The sequence below is a fragment of the Alexandromys fortis genome, unplaced genomic scaffold (genome assembly GCF_014885135.2).
Source record: "Alexandromys fortis isolate MF-2015 unplaced genomic scaffold, M_Fortis_MF-2015_v1.1 scaffold_12, whole genome shotgun sequence".
Lineage (NCBI taxonomy): Eukaryota > Metazoa > Chordata > Mammalia > Rodentia > Cricetidae > Alexandromys > Alexandromys fortis.
Window position 1 is genome coordinate 15,283,571 of NW_026067937.1, and position 17,529 is coordinate 15,301,099.

Below are 17,529 nucleotides of genomic sequence, written 5' to 3' on the forward strand. Positions count from 1 at the left end.
TAGTTCCAGCTTCTTATTGGCTAGCTCTTACATATTGTTCAAACCCATTTCTAATATTCTGTGTAGCCCACAAGCTGGCTTACCAGGGAGGAGCTTAACCTGCATCTGTCTGGAGTGGGAGAACCATGGCGACTCCTTGCTCAGCTTCTTTCTCCCAGCATCCTGTTCTGCTTTCTCTGCCTACCTAAGGGTTGGCCTATCAAATGGGCCTAGGCAGTTTCTTTATTAGTAAGAAATCACTCCCACATCACACACCTGTTCCTGGACTGTAAAGACTAGCTCTGAACCAGAAGAGAGATGCCTTCACACATCCCCACCTGTCCTGTTGGGCAGGTGTGTGTGTGTGTGTGTGTGTGTGTGTGTGTGTGTGCGTGCGCGCGCGCGCGCGTGCCTGAGATTCCCGGACATCCCTCCCGGGTTTCACTGTGCAGTGGTCCTCCTTGCCTGGCTGACCTTCAGCCTGTTCTCACATTATGGCCTCCTCAGAAATGGGGAGGAAGTATAGGCTCATTTGTGCTTTGGACAGGGCCCTCTTGCCTGGTGGCTCTCAATAGTTGATAAACACTCACTTCACCTGGTGTCTAGCTGGTGCACACAGGCTGGCTCTGGCCTCCTTCAAAGAGCAGAAGTCCTCACAGCGTGGGAACTCTTCAGGTGATGCCAATTGATCAGCCTGACACTCCATGGAGCCAGTTCTCTGTAATGATGTCCAGACCATTTAGGTCATAGGAACCTCCTCAGAAGAGCTTTCTAGAAGGGAACGGATGGATTGTATTACTCTTCAATGCTTAAAAGAGAGAGAGCAGGCCTGGAGCTTTGGACTGCCCAGAGTTGAGTGAGAGGAGAAGAGAGGGTTAGCCAGGTGGGATGATGCCAGCTCTGGGGGTGGAGAATGGAGGGACTTTGGGTCACAGGCTCCTGGAGCTTAAAAGGCAATGAGGCTTTTGATCAGCTGACTTCGACCTAACGTTACAGACACAATGTTGTCTGTAAATTGGGGCTTGAGAACCGGGCAGCCGAGCTACAGAAGGAAAGCAACAGCTATTCAGGGTTTTTTTTTTTTTTTTTTTTTTTTTTTTTACGTTTTGGCTTTGCGTTGGGTCACATCCATGATTGTGCTGGGGTACATAGGGCACAACAACTTCATGTTGACATGGCTGGTACCTTCCATGACAAATGCATCCTACCTATATGCTCTGGTAGGATCAGTTCTCTCCTTTGAGCCACTGGTTTCTAATATATAAAGTGAGACTTGTGGAACCAACTCAAAGACCAGGAGAAGACCAGGAAAACCCTCCAGCAGCACTGAGCCAATTTCTGGCATCCCACGGTCTCTTTCCCACTTCCTCTGGTCAAGATTGATCTTCCCAGAACTCACAGAGGAAGGCTGTCTATCGGCAGCAGCTTGTCTGGTTCTGATACTATTTTAGCCGTCATTGAAGATGAATGTAGATTGGAAGGTAGGTGACAGCAGGCTAGGGACACCGAATTCAAATTAGAGCTGAAGAGTTTGGAGGAGGAGACTGATGAACCCCAATACTAACAGTTTAGGCCTAACCTTTAGTGGTGTTCTTTCTTTGTCCTACAGCATCATTTACAATAGACGTCTTCCACCAGAAAGTGGAAAGATCTCCCAAGCTCTTGGGTAGGTAGAATTAACATAGTAAAAATGGCAATCTTATCAAAAGCAATCTACAGATTCAGTGCAATGCCCATCAAAATCCCAACAAAAGTCTTCACGGACCTCAAAAGAATGGTACTCAACTTCATATGGAAAAGAAAAAAAAATCCAGGAAAGTTAAAACCATCCTGTACAATAAAAGAACTTCTGGAGGCATCACAATCCCTGACTTCAAACTCTACTACAGAGCTACAGTACTGAAAACAGCCTGGCATTGGCATAAGAACAGACAGGAGGGCCAATAGAATTGAATCAAAGACCCGGATATAAATCTACACACTTTCAGACACCTGATTTTTGACAAAGAAGCAAAAAATATCAATGGAGTACTACACAGCAGAAAAAATAATGACATCTTGAAATTTGCAGGCAAATGGATGGAACTAGAAAACATCATTTTGAGTGAGGTAACCCAGACCCAGAAAGACAATTATCACATGTACTCACTCATAGGTGGTTTTAAACATGAAGCAAAGACAACCAGCCTATGAATCACAATCCCAGAGAACCTAGACAACAATGAGGACACTAACAGAGACTTACATAGATCTAATCTACGTGGGAAGTAGAAAAAGATAAAATCTCCTGAGTAAATTGGGAGCATGGGGGCCATGGGAAAGGGGAGGAGGGAAGGTGAGAGGCAGAGAGGAGAGCAGAGAAAAAATGTATAGTTCAGTAAAATCAATTAAGGGGGAAAAAGGAAAAAAAAGAAATAATAGACATCTTTTGTATAAAAAAAGTCTTGGCAGAGTTCCCAACTTTTAAGCATCCTAGTGACCTCAGCCGGAATTCACTTCCTTCTTAAAAACCACTTTTCCAGAAGAATGCATTTCTCTGTGGGTGCGCTCTGTGTGTGTATGTAAAAGGCAGAGGTTGATGCTGAGTGTCCTCCTCGATGCCTCTCCCCGAGTTTTCTTTTTAAAATAGGATCTCGGGCTGGAGAGATGGCTCAGCGGTTAAGAGCATTGCCTGCTCTTCCAAAGGTCCTGAGTTCAATTCCCGGCAACCACATGGTGGCTCACAACCATCTGTAATGAGGTCTGGTGGCCCTCTTCTGGCCTGCAGGCATACACACAGACAGAACACTGTATACATAATAAGTAAATAAATAAATATTTTTTAAAAAAATAGGATCTCTTACAGAACCCGGAGCTTTGTTTGGGCTAGACTGGCTGGTTGGCGAGCATGCTGGGCAGAGCGTGCAGCTCTTTAGAGCACTGACCCTAGGCATCTGCAGAAGAAGCGACAAGGTTTACATCTGTGTGGGGAGGGTTGTTACTGCTTGGAAAAAGCTGCAAAGGGCAGAAGGGGCCTAGCCCAATTTTTTGTGTGGGGACAGTGGTTTTAAAGACTGACTGCCGACAGACCTAGGGTGTCTCACCTTCTGGGGTCAGCTGGCTCAGTTTGTTTTGCTGGTTCTTTGAGGTGTTAAAAAGGTAATACTTGATCATTTCTGGTATTCTGACATGGTTTCATAAGCATCATTAGTCACATGTTCAGTGAGTGTAGTTAGTCCTGGCAGCTTGGTAGAAAGGATGCTTCTTGGTTTTTACCCCAACACTCATCCAGGTGCTTGGTTTCACTCTCTGAGGCCTATGCCACATCCACAGGTGATTCAGATGGATTCAGATACAGCTTGAGCATCTGCATCCTGGCTAGGAAAAGCAGAAAGGAAGGCCTACAGCAGCCGTCATGGTATTGGTAGGAAACCATGTGAGGTCAGGATGAGGGAGGGACATCTGGTCTGACTATCTTGGTGGAGCGTGGGGAAACAAGCAAAAGCAAAGGTTTATGTTCTAGAACAGGGCTTGGCAACCCTTGTCTATAGAGGTCCAGGTAATAACTAGTTGAAGCTTTGGAGGCTGGAGAGATAGCTCAGCCGCTTAGAGCACTTGCTGCCCTTCCAGAGGACTAGGTTTGGATCTTAGCACTTACATGTTGGCTCACAACAATCTGTAACTTCAGTTCCAGGATATCCAATGCCCTCTTCTGGCCTCCATGCACACTGCATGCATGTGGTTCAACATACAGCAGGCAAAACACCCATTCACATATAAAGACATACAATATTTTAAAAATCATTTCAATAACTAGTTGAAACTCCTAGGGCCATAGGGCATCCACCACAGCTGTTCAACTCTGCCATTTGCAAAAGCAATCACAGTGAATCCACGACCTAACAAAACTGCCCTGGCTGTGTTCTAATAATGTGTGTTTTCATTTTTAAGAATGTAACTTTGTCACTCGGGAGGCAGAGGCAGGCAGATCTCTGTGAGTTCGAGGCCAGCCTGGTCTACAAGAGTTAGTTCCAGGACAGGAACCAAAAGCTATGGAGAAACCCTATATTGAAAATAAAAAAAAAAGTAACTTTGTGTGCAGATCTGTTAACGTATGTGCATGTGAAGGCTGGAGTCCTGATGTAGCTCATCTTGCTGGCCAGCCTCCCCAGTGATGGGATGACAGGCACACGCTACCACACCCAACTTTTTAACACATTGTGGGGACTGAACTCAGATCAGTTCACCAGCTGAACCATCTTCCCAGTTTCTGATCATTTGTTACCTATAAAAACAGGCAAGAGGCCAGATTTGACCCTGGCAATCATGTATGGATCAGCAGGACGATTTCCTCGGTGCTGGGATTGGACAGCAAAGCCCCCTCGCTTCTCATTTAGAGCCAAATGCAGCAGGTTCTGTTTGGAGCACAAGAAGAATCTGGGAAACACAAAGCCCCCTTTTCTCCTAAAGGCCTTACTGTGCTTGCTCAGGACACATTCTGATGGCATCTGAGCAGAATGCTCCAGCAACTGAGCCTGGGATACTTACACATGCTCTTGACTTTCTGAGCCATTTAGAGCCTAAGCCCAGAACAGAGAGGAGGGAGGAGCCAGTGATGAACTTGAGAATCAGTTTTGTGCCTAACCATGCCAGGACCTCCAAGGAAAACTGTCTTGTTGGGGGCTGGAGAGATGGCTCAGTGGTTAAGAGCATTGCCTGCTCTTCCAAAGGTCCTGAGTTCAATTTCCAGCAACCACATGGTGGCTCACAACCATCTGTAAAGAGGTCTGGCGCCCTCTTCTGGCCTTCAGGCATACAGACAGAATACTGTATACATAATAAACAAACAAACAAACAAACAAACTGTCTTGTTTTCTGTGTTTAATCTTTCTCTGTAGGTTCCAGCCAGGCTTCTGAGGCCCATACAAGTGCTCAGGGCAGGGAACAGAGAAGTCCTCCACAAAGGTCTTTCGAACGCTTCAAAGGAAGATGTTGAAGCTGCAGCAGGTCCTGATGAACCATTTCTTTCAGACGACTAGCCAGCGGGTGCAGAGCCTCTCACCAGAAGACCAGCAAAGCCCACAAACCTCCTGGAAGTGGATAAAGAGGATGGGCTTCTTAATGTCCCGGATGGCCAACCTCATACGAGCTGAAGCTACAAAGGAACTGAAGTTCAAAGAACCCCTCCCTCACTCGGACCCTAGATGTGACATCAAAGCTGGGCAGCAAGCCCTGCCATCTTGGCAGCCTGACCAACCCGGTCCCAGGCTGGGTGGTTTTGAAGCTGCCTTTGTCGGCCAGGTCCTGTCCAGACGTGGTACTGGCATCTATGATCTTTACTGCGCCAGCTTCCAGAGCTATGAGACCTATCAGAGAGACAAATACCACAAAGAAGAAAACCCTATGGTAAGATGTGGGCATCCTTGGGAGCCTCAGTCATTGGAGTTTACTGAGTCCTGTGCCAAATACTGTATGCCTGCCTCTCTTTGTGGTGCACAGACACTGCTGTCTGGGAATAATGGTGCAGTCACCGACATAAGCTGATAATGCCCCAGAAGCTGGAGGACTGGAGGTCCTGAGTCCCTTCATCCCTACCTCCTTTCCCCTAATCTCAGCGTTTATATTCCAGCAGCCACCGTACCCTCCCTGGTAAATGAGCCTGCCTTCATGAAATGAAACTCCGTGACAGTGTAGGCAGCCATGAAGGACAGGTGTTTATTCTATTTTCAAGAGCATGAAAGGGCTGCCCTTCTCAGGTGGTCCTGATGCAGCCAGCCAATATGATGGTGACTGTGGTCCTCCTAGATGAGTGGGAAACATATACAGAAGCTAAAAGGAGGGAAGCACTCGGTGTGGTTTGGAAGGCTGACCTCTGTGTCCGAATAGAAACCATGAGTACTGTGATGAGAAGTGAGGGCACAGCTGGACAGGTAATAAACGTTCCCTTAGGGCAGCAAACAGCCAGCAAAAGGGTCTTAGCCACGGAGATTGACAGCCACTCTCCACTCAGAGGGCAGACGATGGCTGTCACCATACCTTTCCTGTCTGTGCCCTGCCTAAGCTTAGTCCGGCCAGCCCGTGACCATCTCTTTTCCTAGGGACTGAATCGGATACTTCTGTTATACCACGAGGGCTGCATCTCCTCCGGTTGCTTCCATGTGGTAGCAGAGATGGGTGCAGGCAGGGCTTGTGACTGATAAAGGCTCCAGGCTCTGGGTATGGCAGGAGAGATTCTGCCTGCCACCCAGGTCATCTGTCTGGTAGATTTTCAACTTTTCTTCTTTTCATTCTTTTGATCAGATCGAATGTTTTTCTCAAGACATACGGCAGCTCATAGGAAACGAGTCTAACACCTGCCATAGAGGAGTTCAGGGGTTGTTACATGGAGCAAATCAAACCACCCTGGTTTGTCTATTGGAACAGGTGGGGGACTGGATAGCTGCACAATTTTAGATTCTGGGGAATTTTTCTGACACTTAATCCTGCTCGACACTGATTCAACTACCTTGTGACACACTGACATCTTCCCTTGTCTACGATGGCAATTTCTTGGCATGCCCAGAGGAGTCCATCTAGGATGGAGCAAGGAGACTGACCCAGATTCCTTCTGCTTCCAGGGCTACATCAACCTTGGTACCAGCGAGAACAAGCTTTGCCTTGACCTGATAAAAGAAAGGGTAAGCCACGTTCTAGACTTTGCTGAGACTCGAACACTCTGGGTCTGGTTCCCTGATCTATACCTCGGCTTGTGGCAGGTTCAAGGGGGAAAACATAGATATTTGGGGGATGTCAGAGACACTGCTTCTGGACAACACTCCTAAGATCCTGGCCTGGCCAACTGTCCAGGTGCCTTGTCTGGCAGGTATGCAGTGAGCAGCCTGCTCAAAGAGCTTTGGGATAAGAAGGCTGCCCAATGTTTGCCATTCAGACTGGCATATATCTATGGCAAAGCTGGCCTCGATTCATGAAGGAGCACTCAGCGTGTATCCTCACTCCTTTTCTGGGAGATATGTAACTTCAGGGCAGTGATCTGTGCAGGAATGAGGAACAAAATAAGGCCCCACTTGACTTCCCTGAACTTCCTGTCTTCATGTTCTATTTGTCAACAGCTGAGTCAGTGTGACATGAACCAAATTGAAGATGATCTGTTGCAGTACTCTGACTGGCAAGGACATCCCTTGTAAGTGACTTTCAGAACTATGGTCTCTTGGTGCACAGGAATCTTTAACCATCTATTGGAGATATATAAATCTCCTACATAATACACACACACACATATATCCAATATGTAGCTGGCATGTATTATGTACATCTCCAATACAACTATATGTTATATATAGCATATGTTATATATATATATCCAACATATATATGCAATTAGGTATATATAATTATTGAAGAAACTTGGTGCAGCAAGGCTTGCCTTCAACTCCCTATACAGCTGAGGGTGACATTTACTCTCATCCTTCTACCTTTACCTCCTGAGTGTGGGGATTATAGGTGTGTACCATCATGCCTGGCTTTACTGTGGTGCTGAGGATGGAATCCAGGGTTTCATGCACGCACTCTAGGCAAGCATCTGAAGGCAAGCACCCCTGAGGCATACTCACTTCCCCCAAATGCCCCATATTTAAGACTGACTACCTTCCTCTATCTTTGGCTAATAACTTCCCAGAAAGCCCTAGCAGGCATGTCCAGCCTGAGTGCATGATAGTTGTGAATGCAACCTAACATAAAATTATTAAAACTCACTTAAAACATTGAAAATTGTTGGATGATTTTTTTTAAAAAAAAAATTGATCCCACAGTTCTTGAATATGAACTGTGTAGATGATGATGTTGCATTTGACTTTGAAAGGTTGGATTTGCTTAAGAACAAAGCCTCTTATAGGTGGCCTAATCGCTCAGAAATAGCATCCGTCTATTCAACCCTGGCTTCTACCACCTCTCAGCATCTGTGTGACCCTGGAGAGGTGACATCGTTAGTCTGTAGCCCTGTATGATGAAGTTGGCTTAGATAACAAACAGCTCTTTAATGTTGGATGCAGTGTCCTTTAAAAAGAGTGTCACCTAGATTCTGAATGAGGAAGGGCACCTGGAAACTAAACGGTCTCTTTGGGTCTGTCTGCAGCCTTCGGAAAGAGCTGGCCAGCTTCTTGACCTGCTACTGCCGGGCACCTACACCCCTTGATCCAGAAAATGTGAGTGGGTATAGTGGAGGGCTGTGCTCTGGGTTTTCCTCTGAGTTATCTATAGAATGCAAAGAGAACCCTCAGAGCGGCAGGGCACAGGAAAAGCCAGCTAACAGAGGTCCCTTGGGAAGTCCAGCTATAAAGGACCCTGGGGAGGCACAGTTACAGGAGGCCACTGGGACCTGCCCTTTGGGAGGAGAGGCAGATGGAGAGCGGATACCCTACTTACACAGGTACTGACTGGCCCTCTCGGACCTTATCCTCAGGTGGTGGTTCTAAATGGCTGCTCCTCGGTCTTTTCTTCACTGGCCATGGTTCTGTGTGACCCAGGTGGTAAGTCAGCAGGCTCTGCTTGCCTTCCTGGTCTGTAGACAGGGGCACCTAGGCATTCGCCTTGGAAGAGAAGGTTGTGTTGACTTGAGGTCTTTTCCACAAAGTGTAGGACATCTGTCCTGCCAAAGATATTTTTGTGTCATTTCTGTGAAATCAAGGGAGTTAATTTAAGTCATTCAGTACTGAAGAGATGTGACAGTTCTCCAGTAGGTTATCTCCATGAAAAGATCCACGAGTTCAAGAGAATGGGAAGGAAAAGACATGAAATCCCCCAGGTCCAGTGCCAGGAACCTTTCTTGCCCATGGCCTTTGACCTTTAATGTCTGGCCTGGGACAGACAAGTTTTTTCTTCAGTTTACTGGAAAGGACAGCTGCTAAGTCAGGAATGTGCTTGTCACTCATGCACAAGGACCTGAGTTTGATCCCTGGAACCCACATAGAAAAGCTGGGGCATGGTGGCGCATGCTTGCAATCCCAAGGCTGTAGAAGCAGAGATGAGCAGGTCCCAAAGATGCTTGTTAGCCAGCCTAGCTCTAGGTCAGTAAGGAGCCACTATCTTTATAAACAGAGTATGTTGTTCCAGAGGAAGGAATCTGGGGTTGACCTTTGATCCTCACATGTGCATGCACACAAGTGCACATGTACCCACACAGACACCTGCCCCTCACCACAAAGACTTTTGTCATGGGAAGTGCCTTGCTTGATTCGCACCTTGGACTCAGACCTCTTCAGTGCAGTCATCCCTCGCAGCCTCCTTCGGTGTGCTTTGCAACAGGAAACTGGAGTTTGTGCCCCAAATAATGTGTATAAAAATGTGTATAAAAATCAAGTTTTTAATGAAGCTTGGGCACAAGGATGGCAGAAGGGATTGTTGCCCTGGCTCCCGTGCTAGGAGCCTCGCTGCTCATCTTGACCGCCAGACAGCTTGGTCCCCTTGTACTCCTAGATGCCTTTCTGATCCCTGCACCATGCTACAGTGGCTTCGCCTTCAGCTCCTGCCTTTATTCGAAAGTCGAACTTATTCCTGTCTACTTGGAAAGCCAGGTCAGAATGGGGTCCCTTTCCTGCTCAGCCCACATGGCAAAGGAATGTTGTAGATCCCCTTGGGAGACAGAGGGGCTTATTCTCTAAGCAAAGCTGGGAGTGGGGTGATGCCAGGGTGACGATGGCATGTGGACCCACACCCTGGCTTGAAGGCCAGCGACTGTATGGGGCTTGAGGGCTGAGAACCAGGCTCAGGAACAAGCCTCTCTCCACTGCACGTGTCTTCCAGCCTGACTCATCTTTTTGCCAGCTCACCATGGATATGCTGGAGCTTACCCTGACTCAGGCTAAGATGAAGGTAAGGACAGGGGAGTCTTAATTTTAGGGTGGTCACCACTGGCCCTAAAAAGTCTGAGTAGTAAGACTTAGATACAAGATGTGGCATGCTTTCTCTAGATGAGAAAGAGAACGGTAATTCGAAGTATCAGTAAGTCCCACCCATGGAAACTTCCAGAACACTTTCTTTTTCCCTTTGCCAGCAGCATGGCGCTACTTCCATGAGATCCTACCTGGGCTTTATCAGGTGTCCCATTTTAGATATCCCAAGCCATAAAGGATGCTCAGTGGAATTTGGGGTAGTTGTAAAGGATATGTATTCACTCGTGTGTTTGGAAAAAAAGGTCAAAGGCCTTGTGCTAGTCAACCCCCAGAATCCTCTGGGTGAGGTCTACACTCGATCAATGCTGAAAGAATACCTGGTCTTTGCCAAAAAGTATGTGTTCCTCTCCATCACTTGGAGGCATTGGAGGCAGGAGCAACTTACTCAAGGTTACCCATTCTGCAATATGCTTTGCAGGGTTCAAGAAAGACGATGAAATGGAGGAGAAAGGGGCCTCGTGTTCCCCATTTCTGTTTAACTATTTCCTCTCCAGCGTTTCCCCATGCAGACTCTTCCCCAGCTGCCAGAGTGTGCTTTGATGTTTTTCCACTCACCACAGCAGAAGCGCTTTACCCTTGCATCTGCCCCCAAACCACCCAGGCTGCAGCTCTGAAAATGGCAGATGCTCAAAGACCGTACAACTTTCATGGCTCACTGCCAAGAGCATGATAGCAACAGTTGCTTCTGCAGTACCCCTGACAGGACAGATACCTGTTTTCTAGAAACGGCACTCAGAATTCAGGACTAACCCAAACTAGCCAGCAGGAGAGAGAGAGACACACACACACACACACACACAGAGAGAGAGAGAGAGAGAGACAGACAGACAGACAGAGAGACAGAGAGACAGAGAGACAGAGAGACAGAGAGACAGAGAGACAGAGAGACAGAGAGAATATGCAGGAGGCTGCTATCAAGAGCGCAGTGGAGCTGTGTGCGAATCCCAGCCGCCTCGGTTGCTTTCATGTTGCTGTCATAAAGCAGCCTGTAAAAAGTAGCGGGAGGAAGCGGGATCATCTGGCCTCGTGGCTTATGGGTCCAGCTCATCATGGCAAGGAAGTCATGTTGACAGGAGAGTCAGGCAGCTGGTTAGGTATGGATGCCTGGAACGTGGGGGGCAAGGGCTGTTCTTCTCGGCTAGCAGGCCCTCCCTCTCTGGTAGTTGAGGACTCAATACCAGAAAATGGGACTGCCCACCTCAGAGTGGGTCTTCCTACCACAGTTAGCTTAAACAGGGTAATCCCTCACAGGGAGTCCAGAGGCTGGGCTCCTACGTAATTCCTGAAGTTCACAATGTGTCCACCATCACAACACCTGAGCTCTGGCACCCTACTAGGTTGAAGCAACTGGTTTCTATCTTAGAACCTCAATTCTATCTGGGAACTGGGGTGACAGTGCTGTGTCGGGGTGTCGAGGACTGGGGGTGTGGGTATTGCTCAAATCCCACTTGGTGCTGTGACTTCAGTCTAGACCCTGGGAGGCAGCTGCTCACTGTCACTGTTTTAAACATCTGGGAAGCTTTTTTCCCTCCTTCCATCCTCTGTTTGATATTCAAAGGGTTAGATGTGATATGATATCTCATAGGTCCCCTTCCCTCTGGGTACCACCAGCCAGAGACAAAGGTCCCTGGTGTGCCTCCTCTTTGTATATTATAGTGCCACTTGGGAAATATAACAAGCTACCTGGATAACAGGAGTATAAGTTATGTATCCAAAATTAGGAAAAAGAGTGAGTCAGGATTACAGAGGGATCTGGTCTCGCACGCTGGATCTTTAGTCCCAGCACCCAGGAGGCAGAGGCAGGCAGATCTCTGTGAGTTCCAGTTCAGCCTGGTCTACAAAGCTAGTTCCAGGTCAGCGTGGTATACATAGAGAGAAACCCTGTTTTGAAAAACAAGCAAAAAGTCCTGAAACAAAAACAATTACAGAGAGAGCTGAGCTGCTGGCTCAGTGGGTAAAGGTACCTACTACAAGTCTGACACACTGAGTTTGATCCCCAGGACCTACATAGTGGGAGTACTAAACTGATTCCAACAAGTTCTCTGCCTCCACCCAAGGACTGTGTGCACACATGCACACACACACCAAATAAACTGTAATCTGAAAAACTGCAGGCATAAACTGGGTCTATTTTTTTCTCCCACCCAACTGCAGGCACAACCTACATGTGGTCATAGATGAGATTTACATGCTGTCCGTGTTTGCTGCATCCATCACATTCCACAGTGTTCTGAACATAAAACAGTAAGTTTGTCCCCAGTAGTGTTGGAAGCAAGAGCCGTGAGGTTTCTGCTTTGTGAGGTGGTTTCATGAAGTAGGGCTTACCTGAGTTCGCTGGGAAAGAGTCAAATGCCAATGGAGAATGTTTTCTCTGCCCTACCCAAATACTGAGTCCAAATGCCATCCTATGTCTAAGTGAATGCCAGAGCAAGGCAGGAAGGGTATCGTTAAAGGTCAAGGCGTGGCATGTCAATTGGTACAGTGCCTGGCATGCAAGCCTGAGGATATGAGTTCGATTCCCAGAACCTATGTAAAAGTCTGACATGGCAACCTGCATCTGCCGCCCTGGAGGTGGGGAGGGGAGGTGGGGAGAGGCAGATCTGGAGCTCACAGGCCAGACAGTCTGTTTAAATTGAGGAACTTCAGCTTCAGTGAGAGACTTTGTCTGTGCTGGGGGTAATAGGGGAGGTAGAAAGTGATCTAGAAAGACATCCAGGTTTAACTTGTGGTTTTCACACCTATATGCATGCACACACACACGCACGCACGCACAAGCATACACACACACACGTATATATGTACACATCAATGAAAGTCACATAGCATCTTGCTGTATTACCCATCCTGGCCTCAATCCCTTTGATTCTCCTGTCTCCACCTCCTGGGTGCTGGGAATGTACCTATGTTCCATTATGCCCAACTTGAATTTGGAGAGGGAGGTTAGAATTTGACCATAAGGATAAATTTCATCACAAGACATAAGCATACCTGCTAGAAGGAGTGGACTCACCGAAGGCAGTGAGAGAGAGGTGAGTATGAAGTCCTGGAAGGACAGCTGCCAAGGATGTGGTTTCGGACCAGAGTAGCAGAGCCACAGTCAGGCTGAGGGTCCTGGACTTCAGTGGACACTTGAGTACTGTTCCATGTGGGCTTTTCAGGGGCACCTGTGTTTCTCTCTAGCTTAGCTACGCCCGTCTCTTGAAATTGGGCACCTTAGACCCTGTCTAGAAAGAACCTAAAGTCCACCTTCTCCTTCCCATAAGAACTCGAAAAACCAAAAAAAAAAAAAAAAAAAAAGTCACTTATCCATCCTTTAACCATTTCCTTCAGCCTCAGTTTTTAAATTTCTTTTCCAGCTTGCCTGACCCTAACAAAACCCACATGATCTGGGGCACTAGTAAGGTAAGCCCCAGCCACCTGTCTTTGGGTCTGGAAGGAAGGGAAGCCAGGAACAGAAATCAGGAAAAACTAGATGTTTCTTCCCCGACTTCTCTTCCTCCAGGATTTTGGCATATCTGGCTTCCGCTTTGGTGTTCTCTACACGCACAACAAGGAGGTAGCCTCTGCCATGAGAGCTTTTGGCTACCTCCACAGTGTCTCTGGCATTACACAGTTCAAGCTGTGCCAACTGCTCCAGGACAGAGGTACTGAGCAGGACTCTAGGATAGCATCGTGCTGGACTTCATGGCCGGGAGGTGGGGCGATTGCTGGGTTTTCTGGGGTCTCTGCCATGTACTTGATACACTTGAGGATCTGTTCACTATCCGAAGTTAAACCGAGGAGATGTGGGTTTGCAGGAGGGCAGGATGCAGCTCAGAAAGTGAGTGCGTGGGTGTGGATAGAAGATGGAGAGCCTCTTCCAAACCAGACTGGGATTTGAGTCCCGAAAGTCTAGCAGTTTTTGCTCTGCTTGAAAAAGCACCTCTTGTGAATGGCTCCCTAAGACCTGAAGATAAGAACTCAGACGTCAGTCAGTCAGTCAACCTTGCTTTTACCCTTGGAGATAGGGTCTCAGTAGGTAGCCTCGGCCTGGAACTCACCGTGTTGAACTCCTAGGGCCCCCCCCCCACCTACGCTCCCCTAGTGATTAAAGCACGTCCCACCACACCCAGCAGAGATCAGTGTGTGTCTCCTCCTGAACCTACTTGCCTCTGGCAAACATTTTGTGACTTTCCCAATATGGATTAAAATAATTTTCCAGGGGCTACAAAGGAGAACGGGGTTTGGAGATAGTTGATTAACTAGATATATGGCTTGTAGATTCTCCAGGGACCTCAAGAGAAGGCTGGACCTGAGAGACCTTCCCCTTTTCGTTTCATTTTTGTTTTTTGAGACAGGGTTTCTCTGTGTAGCCATGGCTGTCCTAGAACTCACTCTGCAGACCAGGCTGGCCTCAAACTCACAGAGAGGTGGATACCTGCCTCTGCCTCCCAAGTGCTGGGATTAAAGGTTCCACCACCCCTATCCAGCTGAGATCTCCCCCTTTAATTCTATGGCTCAAACGTAGAAAAAAAAACACTCTCCCTTTAATTTCCTGTAGCAGATGGCCAGACTGAAAGGCTTAAATCAATAGATAGACTATATTGAGACAAACTAATGTCACTAGACAGGTAGAAGCAAACAGTTTTGGGTGGGAAAAGCAGCAGAAAGGAGAAGCTTAACTGGCTGCTTACCCTCCACGGTGCCATCCTCTTTTATATGCGGAGAAACCAGATCTCAGCCCCTTGAACACTGGTTCTCAACCTCAGATGTAGCCAAGGGTTAACTTAAAACTGCATCCTCAAAGATTTTCACTTAGATGCTTTGGAAGTAGAATGTAGACATGAGGCTGAAGCGACAGCTCAGTGGTTAAGAGCACATCCTGCTCTTCTTGATGGCCTTAGGTGTCCCCGCACCTACAGCAGCCAACTTACAACCTCCTGTGACTCCCATTTCCGGGAGATGCCTCCACAAGCACCCATGTACACGTGCACAGACGGGCACACACACATAATTAAAGCTTTGGTTTTTGAGACAGGGTTTCTCCGGGTAGGCCTGGCTGTCCTGGAACTCACTCTGTAGAACAGGTTGGTCTTGAACTCAGAGACACACCTGTCTCTGCCTCCCAAGTGCTGGGATTATAGGAATGTGCCACCAGCATCTGGCAAAATTAGAACCTTTTTTTTTTTTTGAAGCATAATGTGGGCATAAATGTTTTCTACAACCTCCTCAGGTCCCTTTTCTGAGAACAGCGGGACATCACAGAATAGCTGGGTTTCTCCAGTCTTGTGTATGGGGTTCAAGAACAGGAACAGAAACTTTGAGTACCTACTGATTCACTCAGGTGACAATGGTATCAGCCCGCCTTGTGGGATGCCCTGGTTACAGGCCACTATCAGATACTCAAAGGGAGCATCCCAGTGGACCATGAAGAGGCCCACTGTTCCCTCCAGAGTCCTATATGAGACTGTGTGGGTATGGAAATGGCTCACAGCTCACATGGAACCCAGCTAAGGTGTATTTGGTAGAACCTCCCCGCCCCCACCCCAGCAGGTATCTGCTATAAGATCTGTGATACTCTTTCTCTACCTGTCCAGAATGGATCGACCAGCTGTACCTGCCTACTAACCACAGCCGGCTGCGGAGGGCTTACCTCTATGTCACAAAGAGGCTGGAGAAACTGAAGGTCCCCTTTTTCAATGGTGGCTCTGGCCTTTATGTCTGGATCAACTTGAGAGCAGTAAGTTCTGGAAGTGGCAGGTGTTGGTGGGCCTGTCAGCGAGTCTTGTGCTCAGCCCTGCCCCTTTCCCTTTCCCTAGTACCTGAGCCCATGCACGTTTGATCAAGAGCAGATCCTTTGCCAGTGTTTCCAGGACAACAAGCTGCTATTATCTAGGGGCAGATCCTACATGTGCAAGGAGCCAGGCTGGTTCCGCCTTGTCTTTGCAGAGGACCAACTTCAACTAAAAGTGGGTGAGTGCCGCTGCCCACTGCCCAGTCCTGACATCCAGCAGAGGCCTCATCAACTCCTCCTTTACTCGTTTGTTCTAACTTCAGTGGCTTCTAGCTTCAGCTCCCCTGAGCACCCTCTTCTAGTCTTGGTTATACCCCTTTGCAAACAGGAAGCAAGCCATTCCTCAAGTAGCCATCTCTCCGAGAATCCCACCTCTTGGATAAGCCTGTGTTTTGTGTCTGCCATGTGTTTGAGAGTGTCTTTTGGACCAGAAGCTCCTAAGAAGCGGTTCTCTGCCCCGCTGACTCCAGGGCTAGTCTAGTGGATTCGATGGACTGATGATCGTGGAAGCTCTTGCATGTTATGTTGGAGTCCACACATTCCTCTGACATCATGAACACATATTTATTTGAATAATTATTTATAGCATCTCATTAATTGCCAGACACTTTTCTACCTGCTGAGACTGTAGCAGTTATCCACTTACCCTCATAAAGTGAGTCTTATACCAATATCTTTTGGTCTAGTGTGGAAAATAAATGGAAGGAAGGCAGACATGGTGATTCACACTTGCAATCCTGACACCTGGGAGGCTGAGACAGGAGGTCTGAGGGGTCAGGGCTAGCCTGGGCCACATGGAGAGACTCTGTATCATAAATAATCAAACTCAGTTGAAGGTTAAGAGACAAATAAGCACAGCCCAGGATTTGACTACTAGGTTCAAAAAGAGCCAGAAGAGAGAGAACATGTTGCGCTCACCCCAGCACCCATAAACCAGAGGCTCTGGGGGTGGTCCACAACCCGGTCTGTCTGGGCTCCACCCATAAACCAAAGGCTCTGGGGGTCGTCCACAACCTGGGCCTGTCTGGGTTCTACCCATAAACCAGAGGCTTTAGGGGTCATCCAGAATCCTGTCTGTCTGGGCTCCACCTATAAACCAGAGGCTCTGGGGGTCTTCCACAACCTCATCTGTCTGAGCTCCACCTGCACACTGCTGACTCATTCTCTTTCTCTGTCTCCTTTGGACCCTCTAGCTATGGATCGGTTCTGCCAAGTGCTCAAGGAACACAAAAAGGACTGAAACAGCTGGAGCCGGCCATCGCGACATAGGCTGCTGGCCTCCAGCCAGCATGCAGTCATATGATCAGGGGTCCCTGACATTAGCCTCTTGCTCAGAGGCTGGAGAGTAACTGGTGCTGCTATACTGTCCGACCTCATTCATCAAGCCCCCTAAGCTGGTGTCTGTCTTTTTTAGAAGCCTTGGCTCTTTTTGTCTTTTCTAGTAGCTATTGTGAATGCAAAAAATGATGTTTTTACTGTGATGGGAGTGGGAGGGTCTAAAGAGTCCTGGTGGGACTTTTTAGGGAATTCCCTGGACTCCTTTTAGATGGCTTTATTTTATATTCAGCATTTAATAAATATTATTCTTTATTCTCTCCAGTTCTTTATTTCTGGTTTACATTCCTTTTTGGAGATTCTTTTGTCCTAAGTTCTTTGGAAAGCTTGAATGTGAAGAAAACTGTCTGGGGGAAATCTGGGGTGGTAACTGGGATAAGAATACTTTGCTCTGCAAACATTTGGACCTAAGTTCAAATCCTCAGGACCCTGTGTATAAACCTGGCCATGGCTTCGAGTCCCTGTATCCTCAGCCCTGTATGGTGGGGCACAGACAGGTGGACCATAGTATCTCAC

The 17,529-nt window shown here is 47.6% G+C and overlaps 1 protein-coding gene across 1 annotated transcript; it reads left to right on the plus strand.

Moving 5' to 3' along the window:
• Positions 1 to 4,882: 4,882 nt before the first annotated feature.
• On the plus strand, positions 4,883 to 17,193 carry Accsl (1-aminocyclopropane-1-carboxylate synthase homolog (inactive) like). Its single transcript, XM_050147066.1, is given in 15 exon segments — positions 4,883 to 5,364; positions 6,576 to 6,635; positions 7,068 to 7,138; positions 8,090 to 8,159; positions 8,417 to 8,483; positions 9,430 to 9,527; positions 9,757 to 9,825; positions 10,115 to 10,239; positions 12,060 to 12,149; positions 13,262 to 13,307; positions 13,408 to 13,549; positions 15,482 to 15,624; positions 15,704 to 15,857; positions 16,872 to 16,910; positions 16,913 to 17,193. Coding segments are annotated over 15 exon segments (1,626 nt in total). The 5' UTR covers positions 4,883 to 4,947; the 3' UTR covers positions 16,948 to 17,193.
• Positions 17,194 to 17,529: the final 336 nt, after the last annotated feature.